At 39.8% G+C, this 16781-nt stretch overlaps 2 protein-coding genes across 2 annotated transcripts in view; one reads left to right on the forward strand and one right to left on the reverse strand.

Annotated features, from left to right (window-relative positions):
* The first annotated feature begins 924 nt into the window (after window positions 1-924).
* CRYBA1 (crystallin beta A1) lies at window positions 925-7516 on the forward strand. Its single transcript, XM_027130381.1, has 6 exons — window positions 925-955; window positions 2210-2409; window positions 3428-3546; window positions 4795-4936; window positions 6955-7097; window positions 7369-7516. The coding sequence occupies exons 1-6, from the start codon at window positions 925-927 to the stop codon at window positions 7514-7516; spliced, it is 783 nt and encodes a 260-aa protein (XP_026986182.1).
* Window positions 7517-8299: 783 nt separating this feature from the next.
* Window positions 8300-16781, reverse strand: part of NUFIP2 (nuclear FMR1 interacting protein 2) — a 28982-nt gene continuing 20500 nt past the window's right edge. Inside the window, exon 4 of the mRNA XM_027130493.1 lies at window positions 8300-16734. Within this exon, the coding sequence (XP_026986294.1) occupies window positions 16682-16734 (53 nt within the window). The 3' untranslated portion in view covers window positions 8300-16681. The remainder of the gene's footprint in view (window positions 16735-16781) is intronic.

The raw sequence follows: 16781 nt of genomic DNA on the forward strand, positions 1-16781 counted from the left end.
GCTGAATAACTTGCCCAGTCACCCACCCAGGGGGAGTTGGGATCTGAACTCACATCTGCCAGGCTCACCCATGGCAACCTCCACCCATGCACCCTCCTCCTTCTCACAGTAGCTATGATTCTTGAACCACACATCCTCCCCTTCAGGGCTCCTGGGGAGGCCCCCAATCACCACACACTCTTCTCACCAAGAGCCCTGAAATTCCAGGGAGAAATCATTTTACCTGTTAGGGTACCTTGGGCCTGTGAGACTGCTAAGGGCCTAAAGCAATATATTTTTTAAAAACCTCAAAAGATTTATTGGCTCCAAATTTGAAAAAGAAAGCTGCGAAATTAAAATGAATATTTAATAACATAGCTACAGAGAGAGTCCTGTCTACTAGCTGACCATAACTGAATTCGACTCTTGCATAGTTATACATATAAATATGGTATAATGAAGATTTCCAAGCACACACTGAACCATTTTTTTAAAAAATAGAGTTCAGAATTGTAATAATCCTTTGCATTTTTTAAAAAAAACAACCAAAACGTATATCCTGTATGAGAAGGGAGGTGCGTTTTGATGTGTTTGTTACGACATGGGGTCTTAGAAGGTCCTGGGGTGGCGAGAGGAAAAGAATCTGGAGAAGAGTAGGGGACAAGATGCACGCAGAGGCCTGTCCTCACCTCCCAGCTGCTCTGAGAGCAAGTCCACAGCAGCCAAGGCCTGCACAGCCAGCCTTGCCCACAGCAGCAGGGCCTCTCTGGATTTCTGTATCCCAGGTTTAAACAAAGCCCTGAGGGATGCCCGCCCAGCAGGCTGAGCCACCAAAGCTCTGGGATCAGGGGGAACAAAAGCAGAGGGAAAGCAGAGTGCTGACAGGGCCGGAGGGCATCAGCCGCAGGGCTATAAAGAGCAGGGCCATAGAGGAAGTGGCACCAGATGGAGACCCAGACTGTGCAGCAGGAGCTGGGTGAGTAAGGCCTTGAGGGGTGCTCTGGTCCTTCCTTTCCTTCCCCTGCAGAAACATGCCCAGAAGGGGGACCCCGTCTTCCTGCCTTGTGGTCAGAGCCTCTGAAGATGGCTGGAGAAGACTGGGGTACTCTGGGGGAGGTAGTCTCCTCTTGCCACCCCAAGAGGAGTCACTTACATGACAATAACCACTGCCCTAGCGACCACGGCTGGGAGGGGGCATGGGGCCCCAAGAAATGACAGGCTCCAGGGGCATAGGGAGAAGGTAGGGGGGCAAGAGCTAGGAAGTGCTTGTTCAGAGGTTCAGAACAGAGAGTTACGTCACAGAGTTTACATGCATCAGTCCCTGGGCCAATACCAGCCAGAGGGAAAAGCTATGAATGGATGTTCTGAATTAAGAAAATTGACATCCACCTGCCTGTCTTCTTTCTTCCCTCCCTCCTTGACCTCTGCCCCCTGTCCTTCCCTCCTTTACTCTTCCTACCATCTTTTTCTATCTACCTCACCTCTATGAGCCTCCTCACCTGTAAAATGGGGACAATGATAGCGCTTCCCTCATAGGCTCATTGTGAAGATTAAATGTATTAATGCATGTAAATCATGTAGGACAGGGCCTGGCATAGGGTGGGCCACTGTTCAGTGTTAGCTATTATGATCATCCTCTTTTCTTCCTCACTTTCCTTCGGTAAGTCTTTCAATGCCGCCCGTCCCCCTCCTTAAACACGCACCACCCCAACATGGGCTCAGCATGATGCTACATCAGTCACTCTGGAGACCCAGGCCCTGCCATGGAGACGTTCACCCAGGACATATTCAATAGGAAGACAGCTCAGTACTGTGATGAGCGCTGGAAATGAGGAAAGAAATCAAGTCACCATAGGCTGGGGAAAGCAGCAAAGTCTCCGGAGGCAAGACCAAGGCTGGGTAGGTCTAGAAGGCAGAGAAGTAGGGAGGGAATGGTGCATGGCTGTGCACAGCTGGTCCGTGTGAGGGCTGTGAGAAGCCAGGTGACAGTGAGACCACGCACTGGTAATATGAAGCGTCTGGACTGGATGGCTGCCAAGGGGTTTATACTGGGGTATGTAAGACTGAGGCGATGCTGCCACCAGCAGCGGGTGCCTGGAGGCAGGCAAGAGGACGAGAGCCACGTTTATCAAGTGGTCATGGCATCTGTTCAGTGCTCTACCTGCATTATTGCTTCTAATCCTTACAATAACTCTGCGCATAGAAGTTTTACCGATGGAAAACAACTGAGGCTCGGCTAGTGAGAGGCAGAGCCAGCGTCCCAACCAAAGTCTGTTTACTGGACTTCAAGCCTCCTTTACTTCCGCCTGTGCTCCTCTTCCCTCACCCCAGAGACCATGTCATTGGTGTGTGTTCTGTCTTCCAGAATCCCTTCCAACCACCAAGATGGCTCAAACTAACCCCATGCCGGGGTCTGTGGGGCCATGGAAGGTAAGCCCATCGCTATCACAGGAAAAATTGAGGACTCCATTAGGGCAGGGGGTATAATACCACCTCAGAGCAGGCCTCAGAGCTGTGCTTTTCCATGGGACAGTGACCGACCAATAAAACACCAGCTTGTAGGGGAAGGGTTCACCCAAAATCCAGATGCTGTCTCAGGAAGGTTCTTCTCAGGGTGCCCCATTCGGACAGAAGAAGGATGACCCCGGAATCCCATGATGGGTGGGAAATGATACCTAGTTTTCTAGGTCAATATTCCTCCACACCGTTAAAATCATCTTAAAATAGAGCAGCCCAAGTGAATTATGACATGGAAAAACTGAGGGCCCAGAAATGAGGACAGATTTGCCACCAGATCCCAAATAAATGGTTGGACTATGGTCTCCTGACTCCCAACGTGAGGTTGGTTGTAACCACTGCCTGAAGTGGCTGGTCCTCAGCCACTGTTTCCCTCAACACCCTTACCTTCCTCACTGGGTCAACTCTTGAGTCCTGTTCACAGCTTTGGGAGTTGTCCTCTAGCCAGGTTCAAGAGCCAAGTTCTAGTTCAAGGTATGAAAGGGGTTTATTACAACTCTCCCTTTACTCTTTAGGTTTCTATAGCAGGTGTGGCTGGAGAAGCTAAGAAATAATTCACAGGGAGGCCCTCCCTGGGTCTCCCAGATTCATGGCTTCTGGCCACACTTATGCAGGAAGCATGGTGGAGTAAGAGTCCACAAATCATTGGTACGCCCACTAGGTCGGCTATCATCCCTGGAGGACAATTCCTGTCAGAAACCAATCCCCACGCCTCATCCCGACTGGGCATGTGAACACCGCCAACCAGTGCTATTAGTTCAAACCCCTTCTTAACCCAGTCTACACTAGAAGAGACCTCATCAGGCCTCCTGGGCTGCAGCTAGTGATGGAAAACATAGGTTCAGACACAGGTTAAGATGTTGGCCTGGGCCTCTGTTCTTCCTGATGTACCACTTTCTAGCTCTGTTTTCCCATTTTAATCCCATTTCAGATAACCATCTATGACCAGGAGAACTTCCAGGGCAAGAGAATGGAGTTCACCAGCTCCTGCCCAAATGTCTCTGAGCGCAGTTTTGACAATGTCCGGTCTCTCAAGGTGGAATGTGGCGCGTGAGTATAGACCTCAGCAGAACATCAGGCCCCTTATTTCTGGTCCCTTCAGACATGTGGCCATAAAGGTGGAGATCAGGGAAGAAAGATGTTCCCCCAAACTCTAATCATTTCTGGGAGAGCAGCCTCCATACTTAAGTAATCTCAAAAAAAACCCAAAAGTCACTACATATGTAATTTAGTAACTCAAAACTGGAAGGAACATGAGGTTCTTAGTGGCTTGGTATTAGATTTGGGCGGGATTAAAGAAATATATACCATGTGGTGGGGCAGTGATGGTAATCAGTTCTGTGCTTCTGGAGCCCAGAGGCTTCTGCCTGGGATTCCCTCAGAATAGCCACAAGCCCCTTGAGTTTTTCTTTCCTACAGAAAAGAGAGAGGAAACTATCAAGCTACAGCTTCACAGCTAACTCCCCTCCATGTCCCAGAGCAGACAGTTAGCTAATTTCTCTTTGTAAAAAGGAACTCAACTCCAGAGAGTAATTGTAGTTCCTAGCTAGTCTTTCAGGAGTTTCTTGGTGGTGGTTAATCTCCTTGGCAAGGAAGACCCTCTCTTGTCTTCTTACTCTTGGCAAGTTAGTTGAGGCCTTGATCATCAGCCTGAAAACACAAAGGCAAGGACTCTACTTTGGCCTAGGCAGAACTGGCCGTGCATGTAGATAGGTTTCCACAAGTTGCTCACCCCCAAAATTGAGCTCTTCAACCCTTAAAGTAAAATTCTTTAAGGTGTCATCAGTAACTGAGACCTGGTTGTGAAAAATCAATCTGAGGTGTTTTAATAAATAAGGTATAGGTATATATAGGCATGCAGAAGAACCCACCAAGTGACAAGGAAACAAGAGACTAGTCATTCATCAGCTGCCTGTTCATCCCTTTGCTTCCTTAGAAAGAAGTCAATAGGTTTGGCTGGAGCCAAAGCAATAGTCAGTCACTAGATACTGAACCTGGAGCTCCAAGTAGAGAATAAGGTAACTTGGAAAGGAAATATAATTTTAGACTGACTTTGTCAATACTCATTACTCAGGCCAGTGACGTACACCTCTTCAGTGGATAACCCCAAACAAATATATTTACAAACCCACATAGTGCAGCTGCCATTCTCCACCTCTCATGATAAAAGTATTACTTTGTATGGCTTTAATTGGATATTTTACCCCACTGTTAACATCTAAAACAAAAGATGCCTTCTCCATGAGGCCATGTAAGCTCTGAACACCATGAACAAACACCATTACTTGTCTTTGGCAGCTGGATTGGTTATGAGCATACCAGCTTCTGCGGGCAACAGTTTGTCCTGGAGAGAGGAGAGTACCCTCGCTGGGATGCCTGGAGCGGGAGTAATGCCTACCACATTGAGCGCCTCATGTCCTTCCGCCCCATCTGTTCAGCTGTGAGTCCCTGAAATTTTCATTTCTGTGCATGTGGGGGATGGATAAGAGAGGGTGCATATGGACTGACACTTATGTTATTTCCCATCAGTTATGCTGAAATGTGGCAGGAAGGAAAAAAGTATAAAAAGAAAAACACTGCTCCCTTAGTTTCTAAGTTTACACATTTGATTTTTTTCTCTCCTAGATGGTATTTTTATTAAGCTAAAAGTAAGGGTTTCTTATAGGTGTCAGGAAGCGGATACTCAGGAGCCCAGATCTTCAGAAGTGCAATAGGATAATTAGTGAGAGCACTTACCATGTAATAAAAGTAAATCCTGGGCCAGTTAAATTTCAATCTGTGTATCATTTTACCTAGAAACAGGGTAATGCTGAAGTAACCCTTTAGTACAGACTGAAGAAGTAGGCAAGAGCTCCAGCACCTCTTATCTTTGATTCCTAACTTTGTTTCTAACACTAAGCAATATTCAATCATGCATCAGAATGGGATGCTTTTAGTCTTTTGGAGAATTCAAGCAGAAGCAGGATGACCTTGAGGGGTGTGTTGAAAAATGATCCCTACATTGGGAGTAAGGCTAGGCTAAAACCTTTTCAAATGTTCATCTATATCATGTGATTTTCTCATGATTTTAGCTGTTAATTATCTCATCTTAAAGTCCTACCAAAATTCAAGTAGTGGAAATGGTAAACTAAACTGTTCTAGAACTAAAAGGTATTTAGTATTTCCCTATCTGGATGTGTTTTCATCTCACTTTAACTCCGATTTTTTTCCTCTAATGTATTGATATAATTTACACATAGTGAAATGCACAAATCCTAAGTGTATATCCTTATGAGTTTTGAAAAACATGTATACCCACATAACCAACACCCTAACCAGATAGAGAACAATTCCATTGCCCCATAAAATTACCTGGTGTCCCTTTCCAATCAATTGCTCCTTTCCACTTGCTATCACTAAGGCTAGTTTTGCCTGCTTTTGAACTTCATAAAGGTTAGTCTCTGCCTTCTTAATGCCTGTGTAGTCTTCATATCCCCTACTGGACGTTTACATTGTTTCCAATGCCATGCACACACACAAACACTTAGGCACACATGGACTTACTTTTCCTATCAATTTGTGGGATCTTTTCCACATTACAATTAATCCTTTGGTTGGCTATGTGTTTCAAATATTTTTCCTGCTGTCATAATTTTCCTTCATTGGTCTTTCATTGTTCCAAAGTATATCAGTTATTTGTACATCTTAAATGTTATGGTATTGGGACTTCCCTGGTGGCGCAGTGGTTAAGAATCCGCCTGCCAATGCAGGGGACATGGGTTCGAGCCCTGGTCCAGGAAGATGCCACATGCCGTGGAGCAACTAAGCCCGTGCGCCACAACTAATGAGCCTGCGCTCTAGAGCCCGCAAGCCACAACTAGTGAGCCCACGTGCCACACTACTGAAGCCCGTGTGCCTAGAGCCTGTGCTCCACAATGAGAAGCCCGCGCACCGCAACGAAGGTTAGCCCCCACTCGCCGCAACTAGAGAAAGCCCGCGCGCAGCAACGAAGACACAACGCAGCCAAAAATAAAGATCTTAAAAAAAAAATCTTAAATGTTATGGTATTAAATTGGATTAAACAGGATAACCCAATTTTTAAAATTTTTTTTTGCGGTACGCCGGCCTCTCACTGTTGTGGCCTCTGCCGTTGCGGAGCACAGGCTCCGGACGCGCAGGCTCAGCGGCCATGACTCACAGGCCCAGCCACTCCGCGGCATGTAGGATCTTCCTGGACCGGGGCACGAACCTGTGTCCCCTGCATCGGCAGGCGGACGCTCAACCACTGCGCCACCAGGGAAGCCCAGGATTACCCAATTTTTAAAATCTCTGTATTGCCTGAAATATTTTTACAATTAATGATCATGTACTTCCTCCTGTAAACCAGGAGAGTTTTGAGTTTGATAAATGTGGTAAAGAATTACAATGACAGCCTTAACACCGGTACTAAACTTAAAAAACAAAATTTCTGCATTATAGAATCATAAGGAGTCTAAGATTACCATCTTTGAGAAAGAAAACTTTATTGGACGACAATGGGAAATCTGTGATGACTACCCCTCCTTGCAAGCCATGGGTTGGTTCAACAACGAAGTTGGTTCCATGAAGATACAATGTGGAGCGTAAGTGCATCTCAGTTTTTCCTCCCCCAGACATTCCTGTATGGAAGGATTTATGTTGACTACTCTCATACCTTTTTTCATAATCAAGGTTAATTTTCAGCTGGTTGTAGGTATCTGCTCACAAATGGTGCCTGGCGTATTTAGGATGGCTCTTGTTTTCTAAGCCTAAAAGCCTTCCATATCATTGTGTCGAGGAAAGAGGCTCAGGTTTGGGGGTCTTGACCAGGTTCCTAACTAGTTTTAATAATCCAATCTGCTTTGGCTTTCCTAGCTGGGTTTGCTACCAGTATCCTGGATACCGTGGCTATCAGTATATCTTGGAATGTGACCATCATGGAGGAGACTATAAACACTGGAGAGAGTGGGGTTCTCATGCCCAGACTTCCCAGATTCAATCAATTCGCCGTATCCAACAGTAGTGGATTAGAAGCTCCAAGTAACAATTCCCCAAGCACGAGTCCTTGCTAAGCAATCTAGAATGAATTTTATGTTCTGCTCAGATACTGCTTCCAAATGTTAGCTGCTGAAATCCACAATAAATGTCATTAAAAAAAACCCAACAACTTTGTAGACTGAATTAACTACCATGCTTTATAGAAATCACATTTACATGTCTGAGAATCTTAAAAGACAAGCTTCAGTAAAACCCCAAGTTCCCTTTTGTGTCCTTGCAAGTCACTTACCTGGCCAAGGACAATGATTCCCTATTTCAAAGAACATGAAAGCATATAACCCAAATGCATCAGTCTATATAGTGACACACACTTTTGGTAAATGTTTTTTCATCTTTTCTAACCCCCACTCTAATGTTGATGTTAGCACTGTTTTTTTTCACTTGTGACAAATCAATGCTAAACAAACTTAGGAAGTTTCTCAAATATGCATTGCCATATTGCTTAACTGCTCAGCTCAATTTCAGTTTCTTATTTCAACTGGAAGAACATAAGGCTCAATGTCATGACAAAAGGCAGGATAGCTGCTCTCACAACCGATTTTTCCATACATATGGCAATTCTTAAGTACCTTAATAGCCTGTATGATTAGAAAAAAACCCATGACCTATGACCATGCTATATTTAAGACTTAAATTATTTGTACATTTGACACTTTGAAAAAAATTTTATCAATGTCATGATCTTAACTTAGTTTTCAGTAGTTTTTTTGAATTAAAGCACACAAAAGATGATAACACAAACACCTCAGAAACTTTAAAATTTTTTATTCAACAATGTACACTTATTGTCTCTTAATTTGATCTACAAATTTCTCAAGTTTTTTTTCCTGATAAAATAAGTAAATCTGGGTATGGATGTAGAGTGTTTGTAATTTGTATTTTTAAAACACTGAACATGAAGTAAGACACCAATAAAGGAAGATCATCATGTAACTGACACTTCCTCAGAATCCATGACATCAGAAACAGCTATGGCAAATACCTAAGCATTTAGCAAAAGGGTAAATTTCTGGCCACTGTTCTTGTATCTAGAAAAGGCCTATCATTCTGGACTGGTCAAAACAAACACTGAAAAAACATTTTTTAAATTGGGAGATGGAAGGAAAAAAATCCTCTAACATAATTGTAGCCCATTAATTGTCCTTTCCCCCAGATTAAGAGGTAACTCAGCTCCTAAGTGCTGATGCACACAAGACACAGAAATTACTTTGCTCCTCCAATAATGTTCTAAGACTGAACATGTGAACCACTGACAGATGCTGAGGAGTAGTCATAGCCATCAAAGATGATGCTATACTCCTGCATTCATGCCTTTTAAGGCCATGCATTATGGGCCACCTTTCACATCTTGATTAGTAGACTTAGATTTTAACTGTCACTTTCAGTGAAGGTATAGAAGGGTTTTGCTGTGTTTTCAAAGACAACAACATACATTAAGAGCACACTTGATGATAGAGAAGTAATATTCTTCTATACATAGGAAAAAGCTATAAAACAGAAATATTTCTTTTATATCTAGGAGCAAGGGGAAAATACCATTAGTATTATCTCTACTTAAACATATTAGCCTCTTCTACAAAGGTCCGGAAGAGAATATAAAACAATCTTTTAGAAGATGATTTGACAAAACCTGGCCAGTACATCTACACAACCTTTAAGTACACATATATGTGAAGTAAAGCTATTTAGTACATGCAGACTGCAGCAATTAAACCAAATCAGCTCAGTTTCTAACCTGTTCTAATCAGCTTGGGCAGTTTTAAAAAGATACACATCATCTTTAACCTGTGCTTTGATCTTTAAAGAATTGAATGATTCTTATCTCAAGTCAGTCATTCATTCAGTAAACCAAATTTATGCTAAAGCAAAGGTAAAAAGGCTATCCTACCTTTAAACCAGGTTTAGAGGTTTAATATAGAATTGTCACAGAACTCCATGTGGCAAAGGTCCTTCCTTCACTTCAGTTTCAATTACTTCCCATTTCTATTTGATCAAATCAACGAAAATTTCATTGAAGAGTATCCAACAGTTTGGAAAGCTGATAAAACTGCCCTGTTTCCAAAAAAAGCCCTTTAGTAGACATGAGTCAAGCTCTCATTTTAAACCTATGTTATTAAAATAGGTGCCAATTTTCCTCTCTTCTAGTTCCACTGATGAGCTAGCCCAGAACTCTAACTTTGAGCCATGTTTCTAAACATGGTAAAGCTAAGAGCAGCAAAGTAATAAGGACAGGTCACTTTTGGTAATGACACACAAATTAAACTTTCAAGACATGTGCATAGCTTTATTCATCTACTTAGATCTAACCTTTTCATGGAGCTTCGGCAAAATTCGAGTGTGCAAAATGCATTTCTAAAACGTAATGCAAGCAAAGCTTTTCACATTTACACTGGCAGGAAATACAGAGAAACTAACAAGTCACAGTAGGGAGAGTTCAGATCTTTTTTTTCTTTTTTTTAATGACAGAATTGCACAGTTCATTATTTTGAGACAATTGTTGCAGACATAAATATTTAAAATTTTCTAAGTAAGGTGCTTTAACAATAAAAAATTTTAAAGTTGGAAAGAGCCAATAACTTGGATCATAGCTCACATAGAATTCCAAATGAAAGTGGACTCCATTATCTCCCTAGATTTTGCAAACAATGCTTTTTATAACACTAAAGGAAACAGCAAGCTGAAACTTCTTTCAAAGCACACAAGAAATGGTGTCATCACATTACTTGAAAAAGGTGCTGAGCGGGGAGGGAAAGAAAGTGAAGAATCCTTTTACTATTTCCCACTACAGAACAGCCACTAACAGACTAAGAACTGAAAAAAAAAAAAAAGGAAAAGATACAACCAAAAAAGTAAATCAAATCACTTCCCAGTTTATAAAATAGTTCCAGTTTGTGACGAGATCTGTAACTTTAAACAGAGAGCACCAGTTGGGTGATAGAATGAGCATTTCATACTGCATAAAAATTAGCGAGGTGGTAAGAACCATCAACTATCTCAGGCATTGTAACATGGCCTTTCCAATTTTTTTTTTTAATATACATGCAAGGCACATTGATATAAAAATAGATCTCTGGCCAACAAATATATTAAATAAGCAAATTAAAATTTTGGCTTTGCAATATTGGCAACATCAAAATATAATCAGATAGCTTTGGACCACATCTCTCTTATTCTTCCACCCCATTTGGTGTTTTTCCTCCATCATATTGGGTTCAATCTCCTTCAAGTTTGAGTACGTGCTTGAGAAATGACTTTTCCTCTTGTAAAGTAGCATAAGTTTATCTTTCCTAAGTAAAAGTACGCTAGAGAAGAATAGCTGGTTTTGATTGATTTGATTAAACTAAATCGGATTGGCTTGGGGCAACATTATTTCTCCTCTGTATACAAACAAAAATAAGCTCCCAGTATATATAGTAGACAATTGTTTTCTTTCTAAAAGATCAGCAACAAACCAATGATACTTCCTTTAAGCCATTCTTCCCAACTCCTCTTTTTGAGGCAGAGGGAATAACAGAAGCAAAATTAAGATTTAAAAGATTTTCAGTAGTAGAAGACATTTTAAGGCCAAAACGTGTAATACTAACAGAATTTGTATTTTCCTAAGTTAATGTCCTTCATAGGCCAATACCATAAATAATTTGTACTGATTCCCCCCACAAAGAGAATTTTTAAATTCATTCACTTTCGTTAGTGGCTGTGCTACAGGAAAGGTATCAAAGCAACCTATAAAGGTATGGTATATAGTAATGTAAAAAGTGCATCACATTCTTGAATTTTCAGTTTCTCATAGCAGCAGCAGGATTAATCCAAGACAGAAAATAGTTGTATTCTCATCCTAAAAATGCAACAATACCTAATGAAACGTATTCAGTATCATGAAAGGATCCTCCTCCACGGAGGATAAAGGAAACAAACGGGTAAACTAAAGGCATTCGTTCATATTTACATATTAAACCACTTTTGTTAACACCAAATCTTTACACCTAGCAAAAGAAATATTTAAGAATAAAGCAGACATTACTAAAGCAGTATCCATTTTTGGAGCCTTTGTTTAGCACCTGAGGAGAAAAGGATTTATGGAAAGCTCTGCAATTTACCTCAAGTTGGTTTTGTTGGTCTACAGAGTAAAATTTTGATATGCAATCAAAGTGAAACTGAATTGGAAAATGTCTGTAGCTATTTTAACAAGGCTGCAGAAAAGGGATACTGCAGTACTATAAAATGGCTTTAGAACTCTGGACATAAACAAAATCTTACGGATAAATAGGGAAGTCTGAATCAGCAAACCCACTTGTGAGGATGGCTGTTCCATAGGTTTCTAGCACATAACTGCTATTTGACACTCCCAGTAATGCAAAAGCAATATACCATTCATGCTTCACTGAGTGTTTTTATCGTGTAGACAACTTAAAACTCTATTCGTAAGACCCTTCTTGAGTAGTAAAATGGTGTGAAGTTTAGTTTAAAACTCGGTAAATTTTGAGTGAAGTGAAATTTTGCTTTTCAGTGAAGCCAATGATTCATCATTCTTTAAACCAACCCAGGGTGGTCCTGGTTCTCACACATCTGAACAGATTGATGTATATTTAAATAGAAACATTTTAAGATACTTAAAGCAGAAGCCCATCTTTCTCAAAATAAAAGAATCCTGGTGCTCTGTCAATTAATTACATTAATGAAAATAACATCAATATTAAGAACTAATGATAACCTAATGCATCTCTGCAAACATAAAGCAGTTATTATTCTTTTAGTCTTATCCTCTGCCCCTCCCCTTTAAACAAATATCAACATTTTTTGGGGAAAAAAGCTGAGCAAATTCTACCCTTTCTTTTAAAAATTCAACAGTAAAATTATGGGTAGGACTATTAAAAGACACTGCCTGATCAGAATCTACAACTGGTGCAGCATTAACAGACCTGATCATAATATGTATTTGTCCCACTATAGTGTCTGTTTTACACAGTTAGCACAGGTATACAAGAGGGATCATGTGTTATTTGAGGATATGGCTCAGTGGCATAACTATTCTCATAATCCTTGGAAAGTGTAGACTTTTAATCTATTTCTAGAACTTGAGGAAGAAAGCCTTGAAAGAATGACTTCCTCCTTATTCAAAGTCCTCTTCTAAATTTCCTTGACTGTGGCCATTCGGTACATGACATACAATTTCACTAAAAAAGTTTACAGCAAAAAATAAACCATTAGATGCCTCCAACTGGGTTAGCAACAAGCCTAACAACCAAGTACGGAACTACCACTGCTATGTAATGTTTTGTGAAAGAAACACATTTTGTACTGTGGACAACACTCATTGAGGTTTGTCATATTTTCCCTAGAAACGGTTATTTGAAAAAACAATGCAGCACTTTTTTTCCTTTATAAAGTTTTTGCAGATTCTGTGATGATTAGGGTAAGCAGATGATTAAGGAAAACAGCAAAATTCTAAACCTCTCCAGCCATTTAAGGAAAAACAAACTGCCATTAACAAATTCCTAGTTATTGTCTATCCACTCCTAGAAAGTAGAGGAGGAGGAAGGGCTGACTACAGATGCTGTAAATACATTGTATGTGAAAGCTCATTATTACTGAAGTCAGAGGAAAGGCTATGGAATTAACTTCAGTTCAGCAAAGTAGGGTGAATGAAGAGAAAGATAAATACACCCTGTCTTTTGTGGGGAAGGGGAATTATTCAAGACATCTACAAGAGAGTGGTATGTGACACAGACACCTACAATCAAGACAGATTTAAAAAGAAATCTTCACCCTTAATTAGTATCTTCATAGCTATTAAAAAAATAGGTCATGATTTCATTCTTAGTGCCATTTTTCAAATACTACCCTTTTAAGGATTAAAACCACCTGACTTTATTCTGTGTAATGAAAACAAATGGCACAAAATAAATACAAGTTCATTCTCTGAATACTAATATAATGTCTTACACACATTCATTTACTAATTTTTAATATCTCCCTCTCTCTCACACACACAAGCACTCAACAAACACACACACAGACACACACCTTTTCAGTCTTTATAATGGAGGGATGTTAAAAATCCCCTCTAGACTGTATTTGGTTTATGCTACAGTACTAATACTCTGAGTTGAAGAAAAATTCTTTATACCGAACAATAACACATCAATGTTATTTAAATGTGCTAAATTAATCACAGCTGAAGCTTACACAAAATAATCAGAAAACATCAACTCTTAAAATTTTTTTTTTTAATAAGTGCTCTGTAAGGAATTGTGTGAGGACCTAAGAAAGATTGCGACAAGTAGAGTTAAGTGTTACCAAACAGCACAAAGGAGACATGTCTCAAAAGTCCTGCTTGTACCTAGGCAAGTAAGTCCATTAACCCAATGCCCCCAAAATACTGACAGTTAATTATGGGGCACTAGGGTTCCAGAAGGTTAAGAGACATCCCTAACTCTATACCTCTAACCATATAATCAAGGAAATTTCAGTGGGGAAATCAAAGTGAAATGTTGCATTGTTTCATTTAGAAGTGAGACTCAAAAACCTTTGGACAGACACAGAGATGGGGTACATTCTCTTTTTGGCTTCTCTAAACATGGAGGCCTGAGGGATGTGGAAGGGAAGTAGGAAAGCAATGACAACTTTCAAAAGGTATTTTCAAGTAAGTGTTGCTTCTAAATTAAAAATTCAGATGCGGGCTGTTTTTTTTTTTTTTTCCTTTTAAAATATATATTCATTCAACCTCTGTATATCACAAACCCAGAAAGTTTCTTGTGAGTTGTGACACAGAGAGCTTTCAAATTCCAGGTAAGCAAAATGGATGTTTAAAAAAAGGAGGGTGACAAGGGGAGAGGGAGAGAATTTGGCCCTAAGGCGACAAGTGGTTACACAAGGCAATTGAACACACAGCAGAACTTTAAAACCTGTAAAACAAACTGGAGCCTTTTTTTTTTCCTTTAATCAACCTTGTATCTTTTTTTTTTAACCTTTTGAAAATTTTTATTTAAAAAAAAAACACAAAAACACAGACTTCTTTCACTTCAGTATGTGGTATGATGCATTTTCCAGTTTGTTCAATGCTTTAAAGCTCAAGGATGCCTCTGCTTTCAATTGTACATGGGCCTGAAGCATCCTAGCTTTTGGCAAGCAGGCAGGAGACTCAACAAAAATCAAAATAGAACAAGGCAGACTAAATGCAGGGCACATCTGTAAACATATTATACATTTGAAAATTACAATATCTGTAAAAGTGATACAGTTTACAGGGGAAATGAAACTATCTGGAACTGGCCTACCACAAGTTTCTGAACCTGGACTGATACAATAAGTTATTATATATATATATTATGTATAAAAGTTTTGTTTACATCAAGTGGAATTGGCAATCCATGCTTATACTTTTAAAATCTAAGCAGGGCAGAAATCCAGACTATAAAGATATTTTCTCTACTCTATGCTGAGTCCAACAGCTTCTTTCACAAACTACTTGTTAAAAGCCTCAAATAATCAACAAAACAAGAAAACTCATCCATACTACAGTCGCTCAAAACTGGACATTTCTTAAGCAAAAGGGTTGAGCAAAAGTAGTTACTTTCTCCCCAAATACCCCTGGGGATCCAGTCTACTTTTATTAGAAGACTACATCTCTCTATATAAATGCCCTGCTATTTTAACCTGTATTTGACATACATGGATATACTAATTTCTATGTGTGTGTGACGCAATGCTATGTCAGGCCAGAGAACTTGTTTTTACGCCACTAACACCACCCAATCTTAAATTGGACCCTTAGTTTCTGCACACACAAAAAAATTTATTTTAGCATGCTATATACAAGCTGCAGTGCAACAGGATGGTAATGTGATGATAAGACAGGGCTAATGCTCTTCTCTGCCCAAAAGAAAATTTCCAGAATTTCACATTATTTTCTTTAAAAAACCCATTTGCTCTAGTATTAAAATATATTTATTAAGATATAATCAGAAGCTAATAAGCTCAGAAGTATAGTCTGAATGGAAACACACCTTCTATAGGCAGGGTTTATTACCTCCTCACTGGCTAAAAACATGAAGTTTCATAGTTTTCATGGACTTTTTTCTTCCCCCTTTAGATTATTTCTGAGAAATTAAAAGAGAATTTACAGAAAGGTACAGAAGCTTCTCTTCAGATGTTTGATGAAAAACAAGAAAAACAGCACATTTAGTGTTAGTGACAGAGAGCAAGTCCGGAGCACCTACAGTTGAAAAGCAGAATATATTTTTGCTCCCACTTACACAATTACATTAAAATATGGGCACAGGAGTATTTTTCCATATTAAATATCTAAAGCCAATTGTTTGTTCTGTAACTTTTCTTTAAATGACACTCATGGATTCTTTACTTATTAAAGTCCAATATGTAACCAAAGCCAAGTGAACTATGTACCACCAACTATTCCAGAACTGTAGAACTTCAATGCCCTCCCCTATCCCCACCCCACAAAAAAATAAAAGGAAAGAAAGAAAATATTTCCCCAACACCCCACAGAGGCTGCTTAGCTCCTGGCAAGACATGCAAATCATATTCTCTAAAAAAATACACCCCTGCAAACTTCAAGGCATTTTATCCAGCATTCTCGCAGGGCTCATAGTATAACCAAAAGATCAAGGGAGGAGTGGGGAAAAATGTTGAATCATTCTGGGTTCCCCGTGATTAGTGTATCACTTTAGTCACAGAACAAGATACAGAGATCTTTTAAGTGGATTTGCCTTTCCAGTGGGTCATTTGTTGCCCAAGTTGATGACAGCAGGAACTTTAGAACCACGCTTGTTAATAAGTCCATATTCATTAATCACTTGCATTCACACTTAAAAACGAAAACTAACAAAAGAAAAAAGAAAAAAAACTATTCAGTACCAGAGATTAAATAACCATGTGTAGTCTCTTGAAATAAATTTGATTCCTTAAGAAGTCTAATTACTTTCAGGTGCCTTTTTTTTAAATAACTATATATATATATGTATATATATATATATTTGTATATATTATCCTGTGATTCTACTTATGGTTCCTCTGCTGCGTTGAAGATCTAGGAGCATAAAAGCCTTGTGTCCCCCATGAACGGTGGCTCTAATGCTGCAGAAAGGTTACAAATAGGCAGTCTGGTCCTTCATTGATCTGGACTATCCATGGCTTCATTGTAAGTGATTATCCTTTTGGGATCTGGAGGGAAGTTTAAAAAATAAACACATAAATAAAAACGAAGTCTG

This window comes from Aethalodelphis obliquidens, unplaced genomic scaffold (genome assembly GCF_003676395.1).
Source record: "Aethalodelphis obliquidens isolate GAN/ISIS:26980383/991018 unplaced genomic scaffold, ASM367639v1 scaffold38, whole genome shotgun sequence".
In the NCBI taxonomy this organism is placed as follows: Eukaryota; Metazoa; Chordata; class Mammalia; order Artiodactyla; family Delphinidae; genus Aethalodelphis; species Aethalodelphis obliquidens.

Bases quoted from the DNA above. Each gene is read 5' to 3' on its own strand.
- CRYBA1 (XM_027130381.1), top strand. From the start codon at position 925: ATGGAGACCCAGACTGTGCAGCAGGAGCTGG. The intron at 2,410-3,427 runs GTAAGCCCATCG...ATCCCATTTCAG, and splicing joins GGTCTGTGGGGCCATGGAAG to ATAACCATCTATGACCAGGA. The intron at 3,547-4,794 runs GTGAGTATAGAC...TGTCTTTGGCAG, and splicing joins CTCAAGGTGGAATGTGGCGC to CTGGATTGGTTATGAGCATA.